Source organism: Clytia hemisphaerica, unplaced genomic scaffold (assembly GCF_902728285.1).
Source record: "Clytia hemisphaerica strain Z4C2 unplaced genomic scaffold, Clytia hemisphaerica genome assembly, whole genome shotgun sequence".
Lineage (NCBI taxonomy): Eukaryota > Metazoa > Cnidaria > Hydrozoa > Leptothecata > Clytiidae > Clytia > Clytia hemisphaerica.
The window spans coordinates 509,449-529,329 of record NW_027104421.1 but is presented as its reverse complement, the minus strand read 5'-3'; the positions used below and the strand labels follow the sequence as shown (position 1 = coordinate 529,329).

The following is a 19,881-nucleotide window of genomic DNA, read 5'->3' as shown; positions in this document are numbered from 1 at the left end:
AATGGCAAGAAAGAAGTCTCATATGAACCTTTAGAAACAATCTAAATGCGTGGGAAGAGAGAGTTTTACCGTGTCTGTTACGATTTCAGAGAATATCTTTTCTGAGAGCCAGTGAATTGACATGAAAGACAAGACTATGGGGATCTTTTGGAGCAAGTAAAATCAAGTACCGTTTTTAAAGTCCTTCTTGAAAGGATACAGCACACGTTTTATATAAGGATATTCAAAATTTTCAGTCTTCGGATATTCGGATAAAGTTTTGTGTTTTAAGTCTAAAAATGTTATTAAAAAATGTTCTTAACCACTTTGAGAGTATTTTTCTGCAATATTGCTAAGGAATGGAATGTTTACGCAAGTCCACAAAGCATTAAAGTGTTAAGGTGGAGGTTTTCTTAACATTTTAGCCATCTTATGTTCTCATTTAAAATCTGACTGAAGACTGCCTGAAACGGCACGAAACTCCGAATATCAGAAAATAAACTAGTCTCTATTATTGACTGATACACTAACTTTTATATTTACCATGGACCAAGTTTCTCAATCCCGGCCAAGTAAAATCTTTGATCGGAGTTTTTTGAAAAGTGGTACCCTAATGGGAGCACTACTCAATGTTGTTGAAAATGCATCGAGAACGCTAGATCTACTTTTCCTCGAATACTGTTGATGATGTAGCGCCGTTAAACGTTAATTTTTAACATTGCAATGGCTTCTTCTCGGGTACCAATTCCAAAAAAACTGCGATCAAAGATGGCGGATATAGCTTGGTCCAGGGATATATAAAGGTCAGATTAAAAGGTGTGAAAGAGAATTCCGAAATTCAACTATTAGCTGAAACTTTGACACTGTAATTTGACACTGTGTGACGTTAAAACAAGGAGAATATGAGGTCATTGTGAAGAGGCAGATTTTTCTTAAAAAGATAATTCAATATTCCAGCGGAATTTATTGGGAAATACTTGAGATCCTAAAAGACAGGTGAATTTTTAGAGGGGAAGAGCTAAATCTATAAAGAATGATTGGAAAAGTAATAATGAAATTTATTGAAATTATTTTTTCCATTGTTTGTTTAAAAATATTGAAACATAAAGTTTTTCCTATATTCATCTTTCTAATCTATCTGGGACATTGGTGAAATTGAGCTTTTGATAAAAGTTTCAAGATGGCGTCTGAAAGATATATCGATTCAAAAACTATAAAAAGTGAGATTTTGAAAAAATTCCATGATTTTTTGGAGTCACTTATTTGGGTCCAGAAGATGTATTTTGAAGATTAAATCAGCAATGACAAAACTTTAAAGCACCAGCAATGATAGACTAAACTTTAAAACACAAGAGAACCTTTATGTTTGGAAGGGAAGTATATGACAATTTTGTGTAGTCATTTATTTGGGTCCGGATAATGTATCTTCGATAGAAATGGGGTCCGAAGCGAAGCGAAGTCGATTATATTTCCAGTTAGATTCAGGCACCTCGAAGAACTTAGAATATCTTTATCGAACACATCACAATATTACTGTAAAGGTTGACTAAAATTCTGATTTCAAACTTAGAGTTTCATAGTGCTTTTAGAGTCATAGATCTTTAGTGAATTTAAAAAGCACCGCTTAGATCTGGGAATTTTTTAAATATTATGCTCCTGATAATGGGGTGTATAATTGACAAAGTTAATTTACTCTCGAATCTCCAGCAGTTTTCGAGTGAATCGATTTGAGTTTTTGAGCATATATAACCCTGGTGCACTAAAAACAACAAGGAAAGGCTTTCAGTGTTTTTAGATGTTTAAAGAAGCGTTGGAACTTTTTTCTATTTTGAACAAAAATATAGACGTATTTCGGCTATATGGGAATGATATATTTCTCCTATGCAATTAATAAAGACTTAATTTTCGAACCTCTGCAGAGCTTTAGTAAAGTTATATTGAGAAAGAGAAAGCTATTTCTTGGCCTTATACATTAAAGGCTTCTGGCCCTAAATGTATGAAATTGGTAAAATAATATTAGTACAGTGAGATAGGAAACAAATTTTATTAACATAGTCGTGAGAGATTTCCTATCAAAATGGAAAAGCATCCGAAAAGCGAAAATTTTGAAAATTATTATTGGAATAGACTTTTATATATCAATAACAACATAATGGTACGAGAACTTTCATGTTTTTGTTGAAGGCTAGCAAACAAGTGCGTGTGAGTAGGAAAGGGAACCCGAAGGAACAAACAGCGTTTGGTTCATTTGAAAATTCTATATTTTCTATGATACACTTTATTGCAAATTACTGTATATTACACATCCCAGATGGCACACGACGTCCATATAACGTTAGGTGAACGTCGAAACAACGTTGTGTGCCAGCTGGGATATAGCATTTCTCTATATCGAGGTCTTTCATATTTTATTAAGTTACGTAACTTCCACCATTATGAAGAAAGCGTTCGATCTGGGTAAGGGATCACCTCTTTGCTACCATTATGGTGGAAAATCCACAACTCAAGAAATCATGAAAAACCTCTATAGCAAAAAAAACAAAGATCCGTTTCGAACCCAATATTTTAGGTTATGACAAGTTCTATAACGACGATTTTGGAAATGTTTTTAATTTATTGGCTTTTGATGTAATAGTATGTAAGTGCATTTGAGAAGACAAAAATTTGTTGATAAGCCCAAGGCATACATAGCGTCAGCCCCCCCCCGGGTTACACCTTCCAAAAGGCCAAAAAAAGGTGGGGGATGGTTTCATCCATGATTTTGAGTCCCCCCTTAAAACACAAATCACCCCTTATCAATTTATCCCCCCTTAAAGCTTAAAGATGGTTTTGAGGTGCCCATTAAGTCTTACTGCCCCCTTAAATTTGCAAGACTCTGATGTATACATGCCCTTAATTTTTGGGGTGTAGAGACAAGCGAGAAATTAGTCCTTAAGCTCTTCTACTGATATTTCTTTCTTTCTTTTGTGAAAAAGTTTTTTATCATTATATACTTTTCTAAACCAGCAAATTTAAAATATTAGTAGAGAATGATAAACTGCAATAAACAATATACCTGGTATAAAAATCCCTACAATACACTTTTCTAGAATCGTTTTCTCCTCAAACTGATAGCATTTGAACAAAACTATTCCATATAGAAGCAGAACAGAAAAATATTCCAAATTGAATGTCTTTAATATTGTTGTCAGCATATTGGTCTTGGGGCGCAGTTAGATTTTCATTTAATAATGCTATATTGTACACAAAAAACTTCTAAATTAGCTAGATTGCAAAGAAGTTACCAATGAACTGTATTGCGAGCGAAGCGATCGAAAAAAATTGCAAGAAAGGAACAAGATTACTCCCCCTCAAGTAAAGGGCTTCCATTTGACCCTTGAGACCAAGTCCCCCCTTATTTCTCAGTTTTTAACATTTTTGCCCCTTGTGTTTTTCTCTAAATTTTAAATCACCCCTTATTTTAAGGGGGGGCTGAAACCATGGGGGCTAAAGATGTTTCAAATATTTGGGGGGACCTAATGGGGGAGCTGAAATCTCATCATTCAACGTGGGGGCTGAATATTTCATCTTATCGGAGCCAAGAGAGTTGATTTAATCAAGGATAGCGAATTTTGTGGGAGTGGCTGAAATACATGTGTTTTGGGAAGAATAATTTATAATTTTAATAAAGATCACTTAACCCTCACAAATTCGAGCTCGAAAGAAATGTTTAATTTATTCGAATTACAGAGAGATTTGAATGATAGAAAGTTTACAGTATGTAAAACAAACAGTATTAAGGGGTTCGAATTCTGATACGTGACCAGATATGGTCCAGTCCCTAGGATCGCATAATGAAAAATCTTTCGCTAAATTTTTCGATTCTCAGAGCTAGACAATTTGACACCATTTGTAACATAGGGATTACAAAAAATGACCCGAACCGTTTGATGTGTGTTTTCATCGTTTTACGTGAAATCGTATAAATTCATAATTTTGATTTTTTTCTCCATATTTATGATAAACATGAAGTTTCATGTTTCAAACGAAGATTTATATATTAAAAAGAAATGGAAACCAGATTTTAGTTTTGAGAAAGTGTATTCAATGTGTCTAATCTTAAAGTAAATCCTGCTTGCTTCACAGAGTTTCGCACAGAAGGGTCTCCCACAATTCAATAGAGATAATAGATAATAGAAAATAGCCACGTTAAGTTATAACGGGAAAAAAACTTGGCTGTGTTATTTTTAATTTGTGGTCAATCTGCGGTGCCATTGTTTTACTTTTAGCCAATCAAAGTGCTTTTAATGATCCTTACAGTGCAAAAAAGATTTTTAAGGTGGTATAAACTCTCAAATCAAATCTCCAGCATCTGTGGCGATGGGAGGATGGATGTGATAAGATTGATTACAACACAGTTGACTTTCGCTAACTCGAATTCGAACAGGGGATCACATTCGTTCGAATTACAGAGAGATTCGAATTATAGAAGGTATTTCAAGAGGGTTTCTCCTTGACGGGAAATGGAGAAAAGTTCGAATTATAGAAAGATTCGAATAATAGAAGTTAGAAATAGGGTGAGAGGTTACTGTATTATTTCTTATTTTCTACTTCTGCAGGTAAAATCAACAACAAAAAAAAATTAATCAAAAATAATATTAGCACAACCAAGATGGGAGGTCTAGATGAAACATTCGCTGAAGCGATGGTGGTTGTAATGTCATTAATGAGTGCAATCATTATCATTATAAATGCTGGATGTATTTACATCATCCAATGGTCTTCAGTTCTCCGTCAAAAAACGGCTAGTATCTTTGTCTACAGTATATTGACGCTACATTTACTGCAAGGTAAATAAAGGGCCTTTCCTCACTTTCATCTATATTTTTGTGGAAACAGTCAAAGTGTGCCAAATGAAAAACAGCCAAAATGATTACAAATGATTATGTCAATAGATTAGTCAAATTACGAAAGAAATAAAGTACAATAGAAATTACAGTTAACTTTCTCTAGTTCGATATTGGATTAAGGGCCTTCAATTATAGAATTATAGAAGGAGATTACAGATTAGAACAAAAAGTTTTACGATTTCAAGGTTGAGCGGATCAATCTTTTAGTTCGAATTAAAGAGATATTCAAATGATAGAGGTTCAAAATGATAGAGTCAGGGGTTTTGCTTTGTTTTTGGTAGGCTGGCGAATGAAAAATTAATTCTAGCGATTTCTAGATTCTAGGCCGGCGAATTCTTAGCAAGCAGTGTATTGATTAGCGTAAATATTTGCAAATCTGACTTGCGAATCAAGAAAGTGCTCTATACGATATATCAGTCAAGAATAGAGACAAATTTATTTTCCGATACTCGGAGTTTCGTGGAGCAGACTGTACTCATGATTTTTAGGGGTTAAACTATCGTTATTCGAATTTATCTCATGCTTGAGTTAGCATGTCTGTCTGTGTTTTTTAATTTTATTTAGTCTTCAAAAAATTAACCTCCGTACTATATAACTATCCCTCTTTAACCCTTTTCGCCCTACAGCTCCGCTGGGGCAGTCCCCAGATAGGCCTATCACTGACGGTCTACATCTTCTAAATGAAGGAGTCTCTTGAGCTTTCGTATCTTCTCTTGGAAGGAGCAAGAAAGAAGCCGGCCCGTTTTGAGCTGGCCCGTTTTGAGCTGGCCCGTTTTGAGCTGGCCCGTTTTGAGCTGGCCCTTCCCCTTCAGCGATGTCTCGTAAAGCAAGAGAAATTCTGAATGTGCAAAGCTCTTGGACTGAAAGGGTTAAACTATGGTACTTTAATGTTTTAGGCTGTTTTGTTATCCCTTTCTACGCTGCCAAGAAATCAAAAATCGACAGCATTGAATCTAAGAAATTCATTTGCGATGGTTTCCGATTCAGTTATATGATCACTTTCTATGGAGCATGTATCAACGTCCTTCTCATCGGTGGAGATCGTTTGCTGGCTATCAGGCTAATGACGTCGTACAAGCTAGTAGTGACTAGACGGCGTGCCATAATAGCTACCATTAGCCTGTGGACTTATGTGTTGGTTTTATGTTTAATACCGTTCGTACCACCAGAGTCTGAAAAGTTTTGCCGTTACAATCAACAGGATGAGTGGACGACGTTCATGTTGTTTTTCAATACACTGTTACCGTACATATTTGTGATTGTCAGCTATATGTATATTACTGTCAAACTGGATGAGATACAACAGAAAACGCAAGCGTAAGTCTCACCATTTACAGTCAACTCTCGTCTTATTCCTTATTCGAACCTCTATTAAAGCCAGTATATATATTCATGAGTCTGTTTGCTTACAGGAGAAAGTTTTGGGAAAAAAACTTACCACTTTTCCAATCTTTCACACTTTTACAACTTTCCTAACCAAAACTTTGTAAATGTTTATAAAAATGGGGGATTTTCCATGGTTGCAACATGGTAGCACGAAATAGAGAATATTTCCATAATTTTTTTCAAGTAAATGTGACCTTGGAAAATCGTAATTTATGCCCGCTATAATTTATTCTTTGATGAAATCGAAAGTGAAAGTTCTTTATTCGATTGCTATTGGAGGATGATATGCATAATTTTCAGTCGAGTCTGGAATAATTATGACATCATAGATCCCATTTTACCACCAAAATACCAAAACTTTGCAAATCCAAATGATTGCTGTTGTTTGCTGGGAAAGTTTGGAAAAGTCCTATTTTTCACATCTTCACAACTTTCAAGGATGCTTTTTTGAGATGGGAAAAATGGGAAGGTATAATTTTACAATTTTTACAAACTCTCCAACTTTTCTGGCCAAAACTTTGAGTTCCCAGCGGGAGAACTGGGAGAATTAGGAGAATTATGTACCAAAACTTTCTCCTGTTATTCTGCAAAAACATTCCACAGCTCCATTAAAAACGCAAACGATTCATTCCAATTCTTATTCGACAGTTTGCAGTCAAAACATTGCAAACTCTCTGGTCATTAAAATGTTATATTAAAATGAAGACATTGCAGTGTTGAATCGAACAATTAAGTTACGTCACGCGCTATCTTTTGTTTTGATGATTAGTTTGATAATCTTTATGCAAGCTCAGCGTTTTTGAAGCAGCGACCCAGACCTCAGAAAACATAATGTCAATCTGGCTTTAATTGAATCTTTCTGTCATTCAAGCCAAACAAATATTGAAATGTAAACTATTTAAAACCTCTCAGCTGAAGAGTACCATAAATTCTTCTCCGTAATTCGAATGTTTCTATAATCGGAAGATCTTTATTACTCCTTTGAAGAATTCGTATAAGAGAGAGCCAACTATATTAGCATTTTAAGGGAGCAATGACCAAGTAATCAGAGTACAAGCGCCGAAAACAGGGGTCCCTAGTTAGAATCCCCCGCTACAGTTCATAGATAGCCAGCGGGCCGTGAATCCCGTGAAAACAATCGAAAAACAGTCGAAAGTCATAGATTACTGGGCTATCCACGTAAATTATCGACTCTATCCATCCAGTTTTCTTTTCCTTCAATGACAGACTAAAAATAATTGATCCTTGCCTGTTATTTTTAATCATTTAGATATTTATTTTGAATTAACCCCTTTCAACTTAGTAATCATACATTGGTCATGATACCTGCGTGGGATATAAAGGCTCTGACCTTAAAATCGTTGCGGCGGAAAAAGGTGTCCCCCTACAGGCGTGTACCCCCTACAAGCTTGTTTTTGCCTTGCGGGGCGTTATCCACAATGAGTTTCCTTAACTCATCTAATATCATATCATATGCATGCTTTATGTAGGTTACATGAACATTGTGCCAATTGTGTAAGCTCTAGTTTAGACGGACCACTCCCCCCCTGCCTATTCTAATTGTGAATTTAAAGTAGACTGATAGTTGGTTGTCTAAAGTCAATGCTTTGCCCTCTTTTGGCGCCAATGGAATGTCTTCTTTCAATCTTTTCCAAGCAATAATTTTACCTACCTACTTTGCGCCCACTTTTGGCCTACTCAAAAAATTAGAATAGGCAGGGCAGAAAGTCGGCCGTCTAAACTAGAGCTAACATGCTTATAATTGATAAACTTTCAATTTAATCAATTAACGACTTTCAGTTACAATCCAGTAGACGGCGACAACAAGCCAGTAAAGAAGCGTTCCAGAGCTATCAGCACCTTCAACTTATTCGTCATCAACAAACACAAAGATAAAGAAAGCGAAGCCGAACGCGAACGTACAAAAAACATTCGCAAAGTCACCAAACTGACCTTCATGATCATTCTAACGTACGGTTTAACGTGGGCACCATCCATCTTCTATTACATATTACTCAAAGTCGCGCCGTCAATCTTCACGGAGGAATATAACACGTCACCGGCGGAGAGTTACGTAACGTTCTTCATTAAGTTTATTACGTTTTTTGATGCGATTTTCACACCCATCATTTACTGTTACTTCCATAATGACTTTCGGAGGGAGTTTGATAAGTTTTGGAGGAAAGTATTGAAGAAACAAGATGTGGCTGAGATTAAAGATGAGAATAGTAGTCACAGACCTCGCTCTTGCACTTCTTGGTAAAAGAGAAATGATGGTACGCAAATAAATGTAAAAACGATAAGGAATATATTAACGGACATCGTTTCAACGTTAGCGGATGTTATGAACATTAGATGGACGCTGATTTGACGTCAAATCTGTGCCTGCGGGGAAGATACACTAAGCGTAAAATCAAAAAAAAGCTGGACAAAAATATACAGAAATATAGTCCAATAGCGGTATTGGTTGACCCTGACAAGTAGTATTTCGCCACCGGACTATTATGAGAATAAATCCCCAGCTGGCACACAACGTTATTTCAACGTTCATCTAACGTTATATTGACGTTATGAATGTTAAATAAACGTTGAAACAACGTTGTGTACCAGCTGGGTCAACTAACATTCCTAGGATAAGGGTTTTCTTGATGATGGACATTGGCTCTTTAAATATGACCAGGAAACAGATTGTTGACGGAAATGTATACAACAAGTTTTAAATGAAGGGATGATGAAAGGCATACATTGGCTTGAGAGTCAAACAATGTTACAATGGCACACTCTCTTTTATTATTAAAAAATCTTGCTATAATTCGAAATTGATTCTAAGACCGAAACACACAAATGACTTTCCAATCATCTTGTATTTTGCGCAAAAAAATTACCGGCAAAATTGAAAATTATTCGAAAAACCCTGAAAACCTTTGAAACAATTTTGTGAAATACTTGTAAATATGATAGAACGAAGAAAAATGAAATAAATCAGAAGTCTTTTTCTTGGAGGATATATAGGTTACAGTAAGGAAAACTGAAAAAGTTTATGGATGGATAGCAAAATCCTTGATTGAAGATTAATGAAAATTTCACGTCTTGATGCAGGTCAAAACTCTTTAAATGCAAACTGAAACTTTAAAAAAAACTCCAATCAAAGATGGAGCGATTATGAGACAGCTCAGGGTTTTTAATACAGATCCAGTGGCTAGGAATGGATCAAATAACATTTTCACATTAGTATCAGTGATTTAACACGAGGGGATCGGACCCGAGGTTGTATTTGTGAGCGGTTTAAATGTAGTAACTTCGTTCTACCCTCGTAGGTAACTTCGAACCAATCCCCTTTGTTGTTGCATTAAACGGCCATTCAAAAATAAAGGGTTCGTTATGCCACGTGACCAGTAGGGACTTAAGGACCCTTTTGTATTGAGTCTAGTCAAAATTAGGCACCGCTTTGATTTTGCACCATTTTGGTAGCACCCATAGAGGCGGTTCAATCCAGCAAAGACTCTCTGCAATCGTGATTGACAATTTCTTAGAATGGCCCTATATACAAAAGGACTGTTGATATGTTTCTCTTAGGAAGGATATAGGAAATTGAAATGAAAACCTTCTTTTAGATTACTTATGAAAAGCCTTTTACTAACTAAAGATAACTTTTTTTCAAATTAAATGGAGACCTGAGAATAAATGAAAGGCTATTTTTAGAACCAAGTCGAACCAGGTCTAATCTATGTGTCAAACAAAATTTAATATAAAAATTTTTGGGGTTCCTTATCAATCGAAACAATAAATATTTGTTATCTAAGGGCGATATCTATTTAAAATATGTTTTTTATTTTTTATAAGAACCAGATAATGTCTTTGAACGAAGCCCAAAGTGTGCCCTTCCAGAAAAAAACCTGTTGGTGGGGGGGGGGGAGGTATTGTTTGAGAATTTTTATTGCTTTTACCCCCCTGACCATTTATATTTTGCACTTCCTAGATAAGTGCTTTCTTTAGCCCTGAACAAGCATCGAATCCAGCCCTCCAGAAAAGATCTGCTCGTGAAAGGGGGGGGGGTGAAGCATATGTTATTTTTCAATAATTTACTCCTGGACATTTAGATTTTTCACCTCACTAGACACGTGCTTTACGCCTGGACAAGCATCAAATCACATAGACTTCAGATTTGGACGATAAAGTCTTTGAAAATAAGTCCTAAATAGGCTCCCCCAGAAAAATCTGCTCGTGAAGGGGGAGGGATGGAGGATATGTGATTTTTCAATGATTTAACCCTGGACATTTGGATTTTTCACCGCATAGATAAATGCTTTGCCACTTGACAAGCATCAAATCAAACCCGTGGACTAAGATTTACTCCCGCATATGGCAGTTTTTTATAAGGAAATCTTTTTAAGGTTTAGGTCCAAACAAAGTCTGTTTTTTATTATAAAAAAAATCGCAACGAGATATTCTTGATAGAAATATGAAGATCATGATACCAATTATGATACATAGGTTTCATGATCAGATAAGTTGTCAGATAACACCAATGCAAATGAAAAAAAATTTTTTTATTGAAATTGAAGAACTTGATATCATGGAATCCATAATTATTCAGCTTATAACAGACAAAGATTTTATGAATGATCGATTGATATGAAATTGAAGCTGAACAAAGATTGAAGCAGGTGTATTTTGGTATCTAAAAAACTCACTAACCCTACTAAAGTCACGTACAGTGAAAGTCTGCAACCTTTAAACGGTTCATAAGTTATGTTAGAAAAATAATTCATCCCCTTTTTTCTGACGTTACACTAAAATCAACATCGAACAGAAATAAGAGTTGATGAAAATAGCCAAAAAAATGAGAATAATGCTAAGAATATCACCATCATGGAATTTTGCTACTCAAGCTAAGAATGCCATTTTTAGAGCATTTTCAATTATAAATTGTCAATTACCCCCAAGTAAGGCTCACTCCTTTCACAAAAATGCCATTTTATGCTTGAGACGTGTGTACTAAATGTTAAATCTAGTCTGAATTAGGATCCTAACCTAAGAATGCTGTAAGAATGTTTAAGGATGATTTTCCCAAAAAAGTTAAGAATATCCATGATGAAATGGATTTACACCGTTCTTATAATAGAAAAAGCGTGTAGCTCAGCTACCAAGCTGGCAAACAACTTTGTTTTAACGCTGAACGTTATTTAGATGAAAATAGACGTTATTTAAAGAACCTCCCAGCGGTTTGCGTGATGGTGTGATTCGAAATTTTTTCGTATGATCGGTGATGGAGCAAAAATTTGAGGCGTTTTAGACTATTTTTCGCTATTTTGTGAGTGATCAGAATAGAAATTATAGTGATTTTCCTGAGGTGTAACGGGGAATAAAATGTACACGATGACGTGACGAAGTGATGCCGCTAGGGAAGGTGGGGAGCTCTTCAGATGTCATGGGAGTTAAATGAATGTTGTAGTTGTTTTAACCTGAAGATAATTACCTCATGGTATTGTTTGTGTTTTTCATGCCAATTCGATTGGTCCCAATGCTGTGAATGATTCTGTGAAAACAAAACAAAAGAAAGTGACTTATTCATCCGTGCAACAAACCTATCAACCCTTAACTGCGCGGTCGGGGTCTAAGGGGACTGTTAACGTAATTTCACTTTTGAGGACGCACGGCGGAGTGACGAAATCGATTCGGTATAAACAACAGTTTTGACCCAGAAAATCGAAGACTGTACTGTGCTAATTAACCATCATCCTTAGTCAATCAGAATTTAGACAAATCAGAAGCTCACCATCTCCATCGCAGAAAATACAGAGAACAAATTCAAACATGTTGAAGTCATTCTTTCTAGTAAAATCAAGTCCAGTCTTCTTCAGATGAGATGGAGTTTTAATAATTGGTCATTTGAAGTAATAAAAATGCCGCGTTCAAATCAAAAAAGAGCTTGTAAAAACTCCATCTCGTCCCGTCATCTTACGCTTTAAAAGTTGTAAACAAATAATCCTACGTTTGCTTCTTTCCTCGAACATATACTCAAACGAATGAAAAGACAGGTAATAAAGTGTGCGCCTTAAAAACTGATTCAAATCGTTTTGTCGTTTAATGATTACAGTTGACGCTCTCTAATTCGAATTTCAAGGGGAATCTAATTTCCATCGAATAAGGGAGCGTATAATGAGTTTCATGTTGACGGTGACTTTCAAAATTCACGAGTAATGTACCGTAGTTTAGGTATAAACTTATTTCTTTTTTTGTACCGTATCGAATAGTCCCCAAAGCCTGAAAAATGTTCTTAACATGTCATTAACATTTCGGCCATTGAAGTCTTATGTTCTTATATAGTTTGTTCTTATATAAAAAAAGTGTGTAGCTATTATACCTCTGAAACGAATTTATTCACTCTCGTTTTGAACTCTTGGAGTTGGATTAACAGATAATTGATCAGAAGGTGAGCAAAATGGACTTCTTTGTCTTCCAATGGCCGAAGAATCTGAAGAATAACAAGTGATACTTTTATGGACCTACCTGTTTATAAAACGAATAATAAAAGTTTAATGAAGGCAATGTAGAAATAAAAACTTTTTTTAAATTTAAAAAAAAATTCGAAAAATGAACTTTTTCATATTTAGCACACTGTAATTCCCCGTCTGTGTACAAAAAAATTAGGAAAAACTAATAAAATTTTTTCACTAAGTCCAAAAACACCCTATTTTTGGGCATTTTTGGGGCCAAGAATTTTTTTTCGAAAAATGAGCTTATTCATATTTAGCACACTGTAATTCTACGTCTGTGTACAAAAAATTAGGAAAAACTAACGAACAGATTTTTAACAAAGTCCAAAAAACCCTATTTTTGGGACATTTTTTGGGCCCAAATTAGCCCTAAATTTTTTTTTTCGAAAATCGGGCTCCTTCACATTTTGGTATTTGCACCTTTGTAAATCACGAAATTCCTATGATTCAATCCCGAGAAAAGTTGGTAACAGACGAACGGAAAAACATAGATAGCTAAAAAGGAAGCCTTAGGGTTACCCTAGAATGTGATTGCAAACTTGCTTACTAGGGCGTCCATAACCGATCTATATGTAGTAGTAGATGTGACTTACCAAACTGAGGAGGAATCTGTCGAGTGGCAGAATATCATATTTCCAAACCATATCATTGATCAACGAAAATATCTAAAATGTTAAAAGATGTACGTTTTTAATAATAGCTAAATGTTAAATTCTTTTCAGCCATAGTTTTGAAAACAAACCAAAAACAATCACCTAAAATTTATTAGATAGTCTGATTTTTTCGAGCCTCGTTGAAAGCGAGATTTATAATAATCCGAGAAGGTCGTCAGAGAACCGTAATTTTCTGGAGGCATCTAAACGGAGATTTTATTTTCATAGTTTATCGACCTTTTTCTACATTTTTTTATACCAGTGCAAGTGATAGTCTGATCTATAGCTTCAATGACGACATCAGGAAGACGTTTGACTACGCCTATCAACCCTTAACGACGCGATTGGCTTTTGAGAGGGTAATGAATTTACGAAGAAAAAACGTCACACTTTTTGTCTATGAAAATGTTAATGTAGCGATTTGCAGACATTTTGATGTCATTCCTTCTTGGTAATGTAGAACCCAACCCCTTCAAGCTTTAAGGGTTGATAAGGTGTATACCCCTTGAATGCACAGGCTTTGATTCCTAACGGGAGAAAATCATAATTACCCGTTTCAATTGATTATTTCCCATGTTTCCCATGCATGACTTCAATTCGTGAATGATGTAGTCGCAAAAGATGGAAAGATAATTGATCAATGGTTTGTGCGATAGTCGCATGATAACACTAGAGATTAATAATAAACAAAACATCATGTTAAGTAAGTAATCCTGCGACCAGTCAGAGGCTCCTCTATCGATACTACAGTATGTGGCCCCCAAAACGGCGATCAAATTTGAAACTTCTCTCAAATCTAGAGGAAAAGAGATTTTACAAAAATTTTTGCTGCATGAAAACCTTTAACATCTCGACTTTATTTCCTGGAAGTTCTTTTTCAAAATTTTCAATTTCAACAATATTTTTCAATCGCTTGAAGATAGGTAGGCTGCACACATCCCCTCTGATAAGTTTTGATATAGGGGATGCGAATCAGGCTCACAAAACCGTTCCGAACTTAGCAAAAAATCTGCTAACCAAAAAAAGAGTTGAATGATAGAGAACTTTGATTGACAGTTTGTCGTCTTTTGTTATCTTGAGAGTTTTGTTTGCTAATTCAATTAATTTCGATAAACAAAAGAAAATAGAGGAAAAAGAGAGATTTCTAGCCATATGTTTTTTATTGAATCTTATTTGATTCTATTTACGTCATCAAGTAACTCAAAACAATACACATCGAGTTTTTTGAAAAATACAAGTCGCCAAAATTCTGCACAAATACATAGCTATTCGGTAATTTCTCGGAAGCGATATCAGGCCCGATTCGCATCCCCTATATCAAAAACTAATTTGGGGATGCATGCAGCCTAGAGATAGGTAGCTTTTTCTAATGGCCCCCAAAACGGAGGTTTGAAATTTTAGCGATTTTTCGAGATATCTTTAAGATATGAATACAAGATTTTGACCATAGTTTTGAAATATGATTTAGAGGGTTTGGGCATAAATTTATTTGATAAAATTTTTACAGTATACCCTGTTGTCAAAATGCAGGTTTTGGGCCCCAAACGGAGGTGTAGCTAAAATCAAATTATTTAAGCCCGTGGTAAAAGGGGGAAAAACTATGAACATATTTGTGTTTTCCCTTGAATTTACGACCCGATGTAAAATTTATGATTTTTCTGAAATATTTCAAGATTTTCAATATTGCAAAGTCCAAACTGAAAAATTTAGAAATTTTCAAAATGACAATTTTGATTTAACAACGTCTTAATCAAGTTTTTGAAAACGAATCTCTTTTGAAAATAGTTCCATTCATGGATGGAATAAGCTGTGAAAATTTTAGAAAGAAAGCTTAACTGAAACTGAAAATATTAAGCTTTAAAGATATTTTTCTCCTATATTTTGAAAAAAAATGATAGAACTTGCCGTTTTTGCTGATTCAGCGAAAAATTTTATATATAATGTTAATTTTTTGTTATAAATTAAACTCAAGGGATTAGAATAGAATCCAAGATTTTTGCTTTTCTATTTAGAATTTTCGGTTTTTCAATGCTCTTCTAGGGCTCCAAAATACTGGTTGACCTTCAAGAAGCTATATCTTTTACCCAGCCTCTAAAGTCACAGATGTATTTGCATTTTCTGAACGGCATTTAGGTGTATAAAGTTTCCTATACCCCGTTTTCATAACTTATTTTCAATATCCAAGGAGCTAGAGTGAGTTATATGCAATTTTTATCTAATTTTGGTGTTAAAATATTTCCTTTAGACGCAAATATGTTATTTTGAATCCGTCTCAAACCAGCAAAAACATGCTCATTTTTAAGTATAACCATCATTCTTTCAAAATAAACAAAAATCGTTTAATTCTGATAAATCTACAAGTCAGAATCTTCATTTTAATGAAAACCTCCGTTTTTGGGGCCGTCTCCGTTTTGGGGGCCATAATATACTGTAGCGAGTTTATGTATGTGTTTTTCTGCGGTGGAGACAGTAAAATTTTAATTTGAATAGATCCTGAATGACTGAGGACGACGGTAAATAAGTGCTTTTACCGTCCTTGATTTGCACGTCAAAGATGCGGATTATTCCAAATCGTTTAGTCACTCCGCTGTTCTCAAAAGTGCAAATACAAAAACTCGCTACTGTCTTCCCAAAAGTACGAGAAGATGCTGCCCTTTTCCCCTGGATTGCTCTACTCATCCTTGATCCTTCTCATTCGCTGAACATCAAGAAGAGAGGCATCATGTACCACTTTTCATAATAATTACGAAGTCTTTGGTATAGTCCAAATGGGGACCGAACACATGATCTTGCGCTCTGTAGCCGAATACTCTACTTTTTCACTACGGCCGGTCATAGCTGAAAATGTTGCGATATCCTGAAATGGGTGTCGTACTAGGTGTCCCAAAAAAAACTTTACATGTCTTTAAATGCTAATATTTTGACGTTTTTTTTTGTTAAAACACTTCGAAATTTTAAAGGTTTCTCAAGAATTCATATTTATATCTTTGTGTGAAATTTCAGGTGTATTGTGTTGATTGGAAGTCAAAACGTCAGTTCATACCTGTTTGAAATCATGTAAAGTTTTTTTGGGACACCCGGCATATCTCAAAAGCTCGTATAATAATACTTACTGATGACAGAAAGCAGTGACCATATTTTGCTCGTTCAACACTTTCCATATAATACTAAAAAATTAAAGAAATACAAATTTTCTGGTTAAAGAGAAATATGTTCTTTAAATCTACAAGCAGATCCCGATCACTCCGTGCATAAGCTAAAGAGAAAGCGACAACACCGAGAATTCAACATCTTATTATTTTCCAGGCAAATCCGTTGCTGCTCATTAAATCACACTCAATTTACATATTTATCGATTCAGTTGTTTTCCATGTATTTTCGTTACCAGTTTTCTCAAAAGCTGACAACACCGCCTGGGCATGACAGGTGTATTAGAGTATAGCATGGTGTGTTCCTTTGTCATTCCGCTGCCATACTTAAGGTCTCGAATAGAAGGGGGTCCGAAACCTCTGAAAGCCTCAAAGATAAGGTAAAAACGGGGGGATGGGGGTAAGATACGGGGAAGCCCTGTTGTCTCAGACGAAAATGAACTTTAAACACATGTCAAGCAAGGTTCTTCAAATGCCGCTAAATTTGGAGACGAATTTGGAGATGAAAAAGCCTCTTTTTGTACCTCGCAGAGACGAAATAGCATAGTTATTTAGAAAAAGGGAAGAAACAGATTCTTACCATAGGAAGATTTCGTGGACATCGGCAGTTTCTGCACAATAAGTTACCATATCTTCTTCTTTCGCAAATGCTAGAAAACAAGAAGCCCAGAGGGCATGAAGGCCCAGCGAATAAAAATATGAACTGAACAAGACTTAAGTAACAGAGAGGATTTGAACCTAAAGTCGCTAGTACAAGCCAAAGACGCCTTAAACCACTCGCCTATCTCTTATTAGTAACAATGAGAAATAAATCAAAATATTTAATCTTATATACAGAAGTGTTTTGTTCCTAGCACGTGAACAACTGAACTGTTCACTGAACTGTTCACATGATAGAGAATGTAAAAACAACTTTTTTAAAAGAACATATTCCTAAAGAGAAGAAGGTTTGTTACTCTGTGTAAATCACATTGTTTTTCTTAAAACGTACTACATCTGTTATATTCTTATAGTTTTAGTAGTTAATTGTATTTTCTCCTTTTATGTTTTAAACCAATAAAGACGATTGCAATTGTTTTTATTCTGCCAATCATGTTCTAAAAGAGACATGTTTCAGCCAATCAAATTTTTCACAATATGTTCTAGCCTGTGCTTGGAATAAAACGCGTATCGCCTAGTAAATTGTTACACACTGACACCGGGCAGAATGCTAATGAAAGGCCCACTACGCTAAAGCTAGCTGGGCCAACGAGTACGGAAAATTGAATTGAATTTTGATGATTGTGATTTCCAAAAACTCCTGAGGAGAGTTGATTTATGATAATAATTTAATGTCACAATTTATACTTAAGCGTTTCATTAATGTAAAATTTGCGCTTTGTTAGATAAAAGAACCGCGTCAAATAGCCGTCCAAAAGAATTTGGTCAATTATGTGCGACGGTAAATCATAGCATAGGGGCTGTATACAAGAAACACCAAAATTCCATTGGTTAAGTTTTTAAGTTTTGTTAAAAATTCCAGGGTATTCTAGGGACAGATGGGGTTAGGGTCTTGATGAGATAATTACTTTGGAAGTCGTTTCAAGGAATCGTATATTATTAACTCGTCAATTCGCGGAACTTAGCTATTTTTACTTCATTTCAAATTTTAATCAGACTTTCTTTGTACTTTTTCTGGCCTCTATGTTTCGTGATAGAAAATTTCCAATTTCAATTTTTATGCCTTGGGTAACAGATAAAACAAAATAGTTTATTGACAAAAGACGTGAAAAGCTGACAGGGAGGGAGGGGATGTTCATGCAGTTGCTCCATGATATTAAGATGAGAAACTGCCATTTCGGAAAAATCTTTGTCACATCACCACCACCAACACTTACTCCAATGTGAAGTATCTGTTCTCAGTGCTCAAAAAACGGGTACACTACCCCATAAAATGGGTAATTTTCGGCTTTTCTAGATGTATAAGGTACAATCTTTTCCCCGATAAGGCATGACACTGCGAAAAACGACTTACTTTTTAATTTTCGATAATGCAATTCGACTTTATCATGAAGTGGTTTTCCAGTTTTGTTTTGCATGAGCTGTGGGTTGGTGTTTGCAGCGTAAAAACGTTGTATAGATGACGGGAAAGCTGCTAAAGTCGATGATGACCATCTGAAAGGAGAGTTCAAAATATTCTTCAATAAGTTAAAGACACGAGTTGTTGCTAGGAAGCAGTACTTAGACAAGATTTTAGATAAGTTCTTTTTTCTCATCAAAGTACTACTTTTAAAAAGATGATATTAGGCTGCTGGATCTTTTAAGGATTTATAGACCATTTTACTAGTCAGGGGCCGAACCAGATCAACCTATACATTGAGTATGAACAACATTTTATTGCTGGAATTGATCTGGAATTGATATTGCTGGATTTTGTAGCGGTCTGCGATTCAGGTTAAAATAAAATTTTTATTGACGAAAAAGTCCAGAGGTTGATGAAAGCATTACAGATGGAACATTGTGAAGCAAGAACATTGCCGGCTAAAAACGAATGGAATGTTCTACAGCCATATTACAATGAGAACATTCTAAGAACATTTACGCCTGGAAATTTCAAAAAATAAGAACATTGTTGCGTGTTAGCTAGTTTGGAGTCTGAACGTTTCGATCACAGACTTGTACCGCGACGTATGTTCGAACCGAATCGAACCGAGTCGAACCGAATCGACCCGAACTTTTCCGGGTCACTTAGCGATTTTGAACTTTAGAACATGACCCGAACTGGCCAGTGCATGTTCCGGGTGTGTGGGTCAGGTTTCGGAGGTGAAAATCCAAATTTGTAATAATGCTCGGGCAAAAGAATGTTTTGCTATTTTGGCCGGAACATGACCCAGTGTATGATTGGACCATACCGTTGGTCGTAGAGTAATGTTTGCAACAGCAGTCGAGGGCGACCCGAAGGCTCCCTTTTCTCTAGCTGTCTACTGTCTAGCTGTCTACCCGAGGGTAGGGGAGGGTGCCACTCCTTTCCTTGGATTTCTCCACTTACCTCTTGACCCGTCTCTTTAATTGCTGAGCATCAAGCAGAGAGGCATCAAGTACCATTTTAGGAATCTTTGGTATGACCCGGCTAGGGGTCGAACCTCACAACCTTGCACACCGTAGCTGGATGCTCAACCTTTATGATACGGTCGCATAGGGGGTCGTTGATAGACTCTCTACTGTATTTTCACTGATATATCAAGCTCTCTCTCAAAACGGCTAATGATCGAATTTTCGTTGGACGTCAAATGAGCATAGTAAATATCAAATTACAGATTTAGAACTCTAAACTCGGTATGCACTG

General features: G+C 35.7%; 2 protein-coding genes across 2 annotated transcripts in view; one reads left to right on the top strand and one right to left on the bottom strand.

Moving 5' to 3' along the window:
* Nucleotides 1-19,881, bottom strand: part of LOC136820361 (mediator of RNA polymerase II transcription subunit 23-like) — a 91,747-nt gene that overhangs the window by 37,738 nt on the left and 34,128 nt on the right. The window contains exons 23-29 of the mRNA XM_067076548.1: nucleotides 18,571-18,710; nucleotides 17,137-17,206; nucleotides 16,521-16,574; nucleotides 13,959-14,076; nucleotides 13,348-13,419; nucleotides 12,622-12,732; nucleotides 11,734-11,793 (exon numbers count right to left, since the gene is read on the bottom strand). Of these exons, the coding sequence (XP_066932649.1) occupies nucleotides 11,734-11,793; nucleotides 12,622-12,732; nucleotides 13,348-13,419; nucleotides 13,959-14,076; nucleotides 16,521-16,574; nucleotides 17,137-17,206; nucleotides 18,571-18,710 (625 nt within the window). The remainder of the gene's footprint in view (nucleotides 1-11,733; nucleotides 11,794-12,621; nucleotides 12,733-13,347; nucleotides 13,420-13,958; nucleotides 14,077-16,520; nucleotides 16,575-17,136; nucleotides 17,207-18,570; nucleotides 18,711-19,881) is intronic.
* LOC136820364 (alpha-1B adrenergic receptor-like) lies at nucleotides 4,598-6,225 on the top strand. Its single transcript, XM_067076551.1, has 2 exons — nucleotides 4,598-4,808; nucleotides 5,765-6,225. Exons 1-2 carry the CDS (start codon nucleotides 4,631-4,633, stop codon nucleotides 6,187-6,189), a joined length of 603 nt encoding a protein of 200 aa, XP_066932652.1. The 5' UTR covers nucleotides 4,598-4,630; the 3' UTR covers nucleotides 6,190-6,225.

What these genes read in the sequence shown, in the direction of transcription:
- LOC136820364 (XM_067076551.1), top strand. Translation starts at nt 4,631, where the DNA reads ATGGGAGGTCTAGATGAAACATTCGCTGAAGCGATGGTGGTTGTAATG. An exon ending in GACGCTACATTTACTGCAAG is followed by an intron (nt 4,809 to 5,764) that starts GTAAATAAAGGG and finishes TTAATGTTTTAG; the next exon opens with GCTGTTTTGTTATCCCTTTC.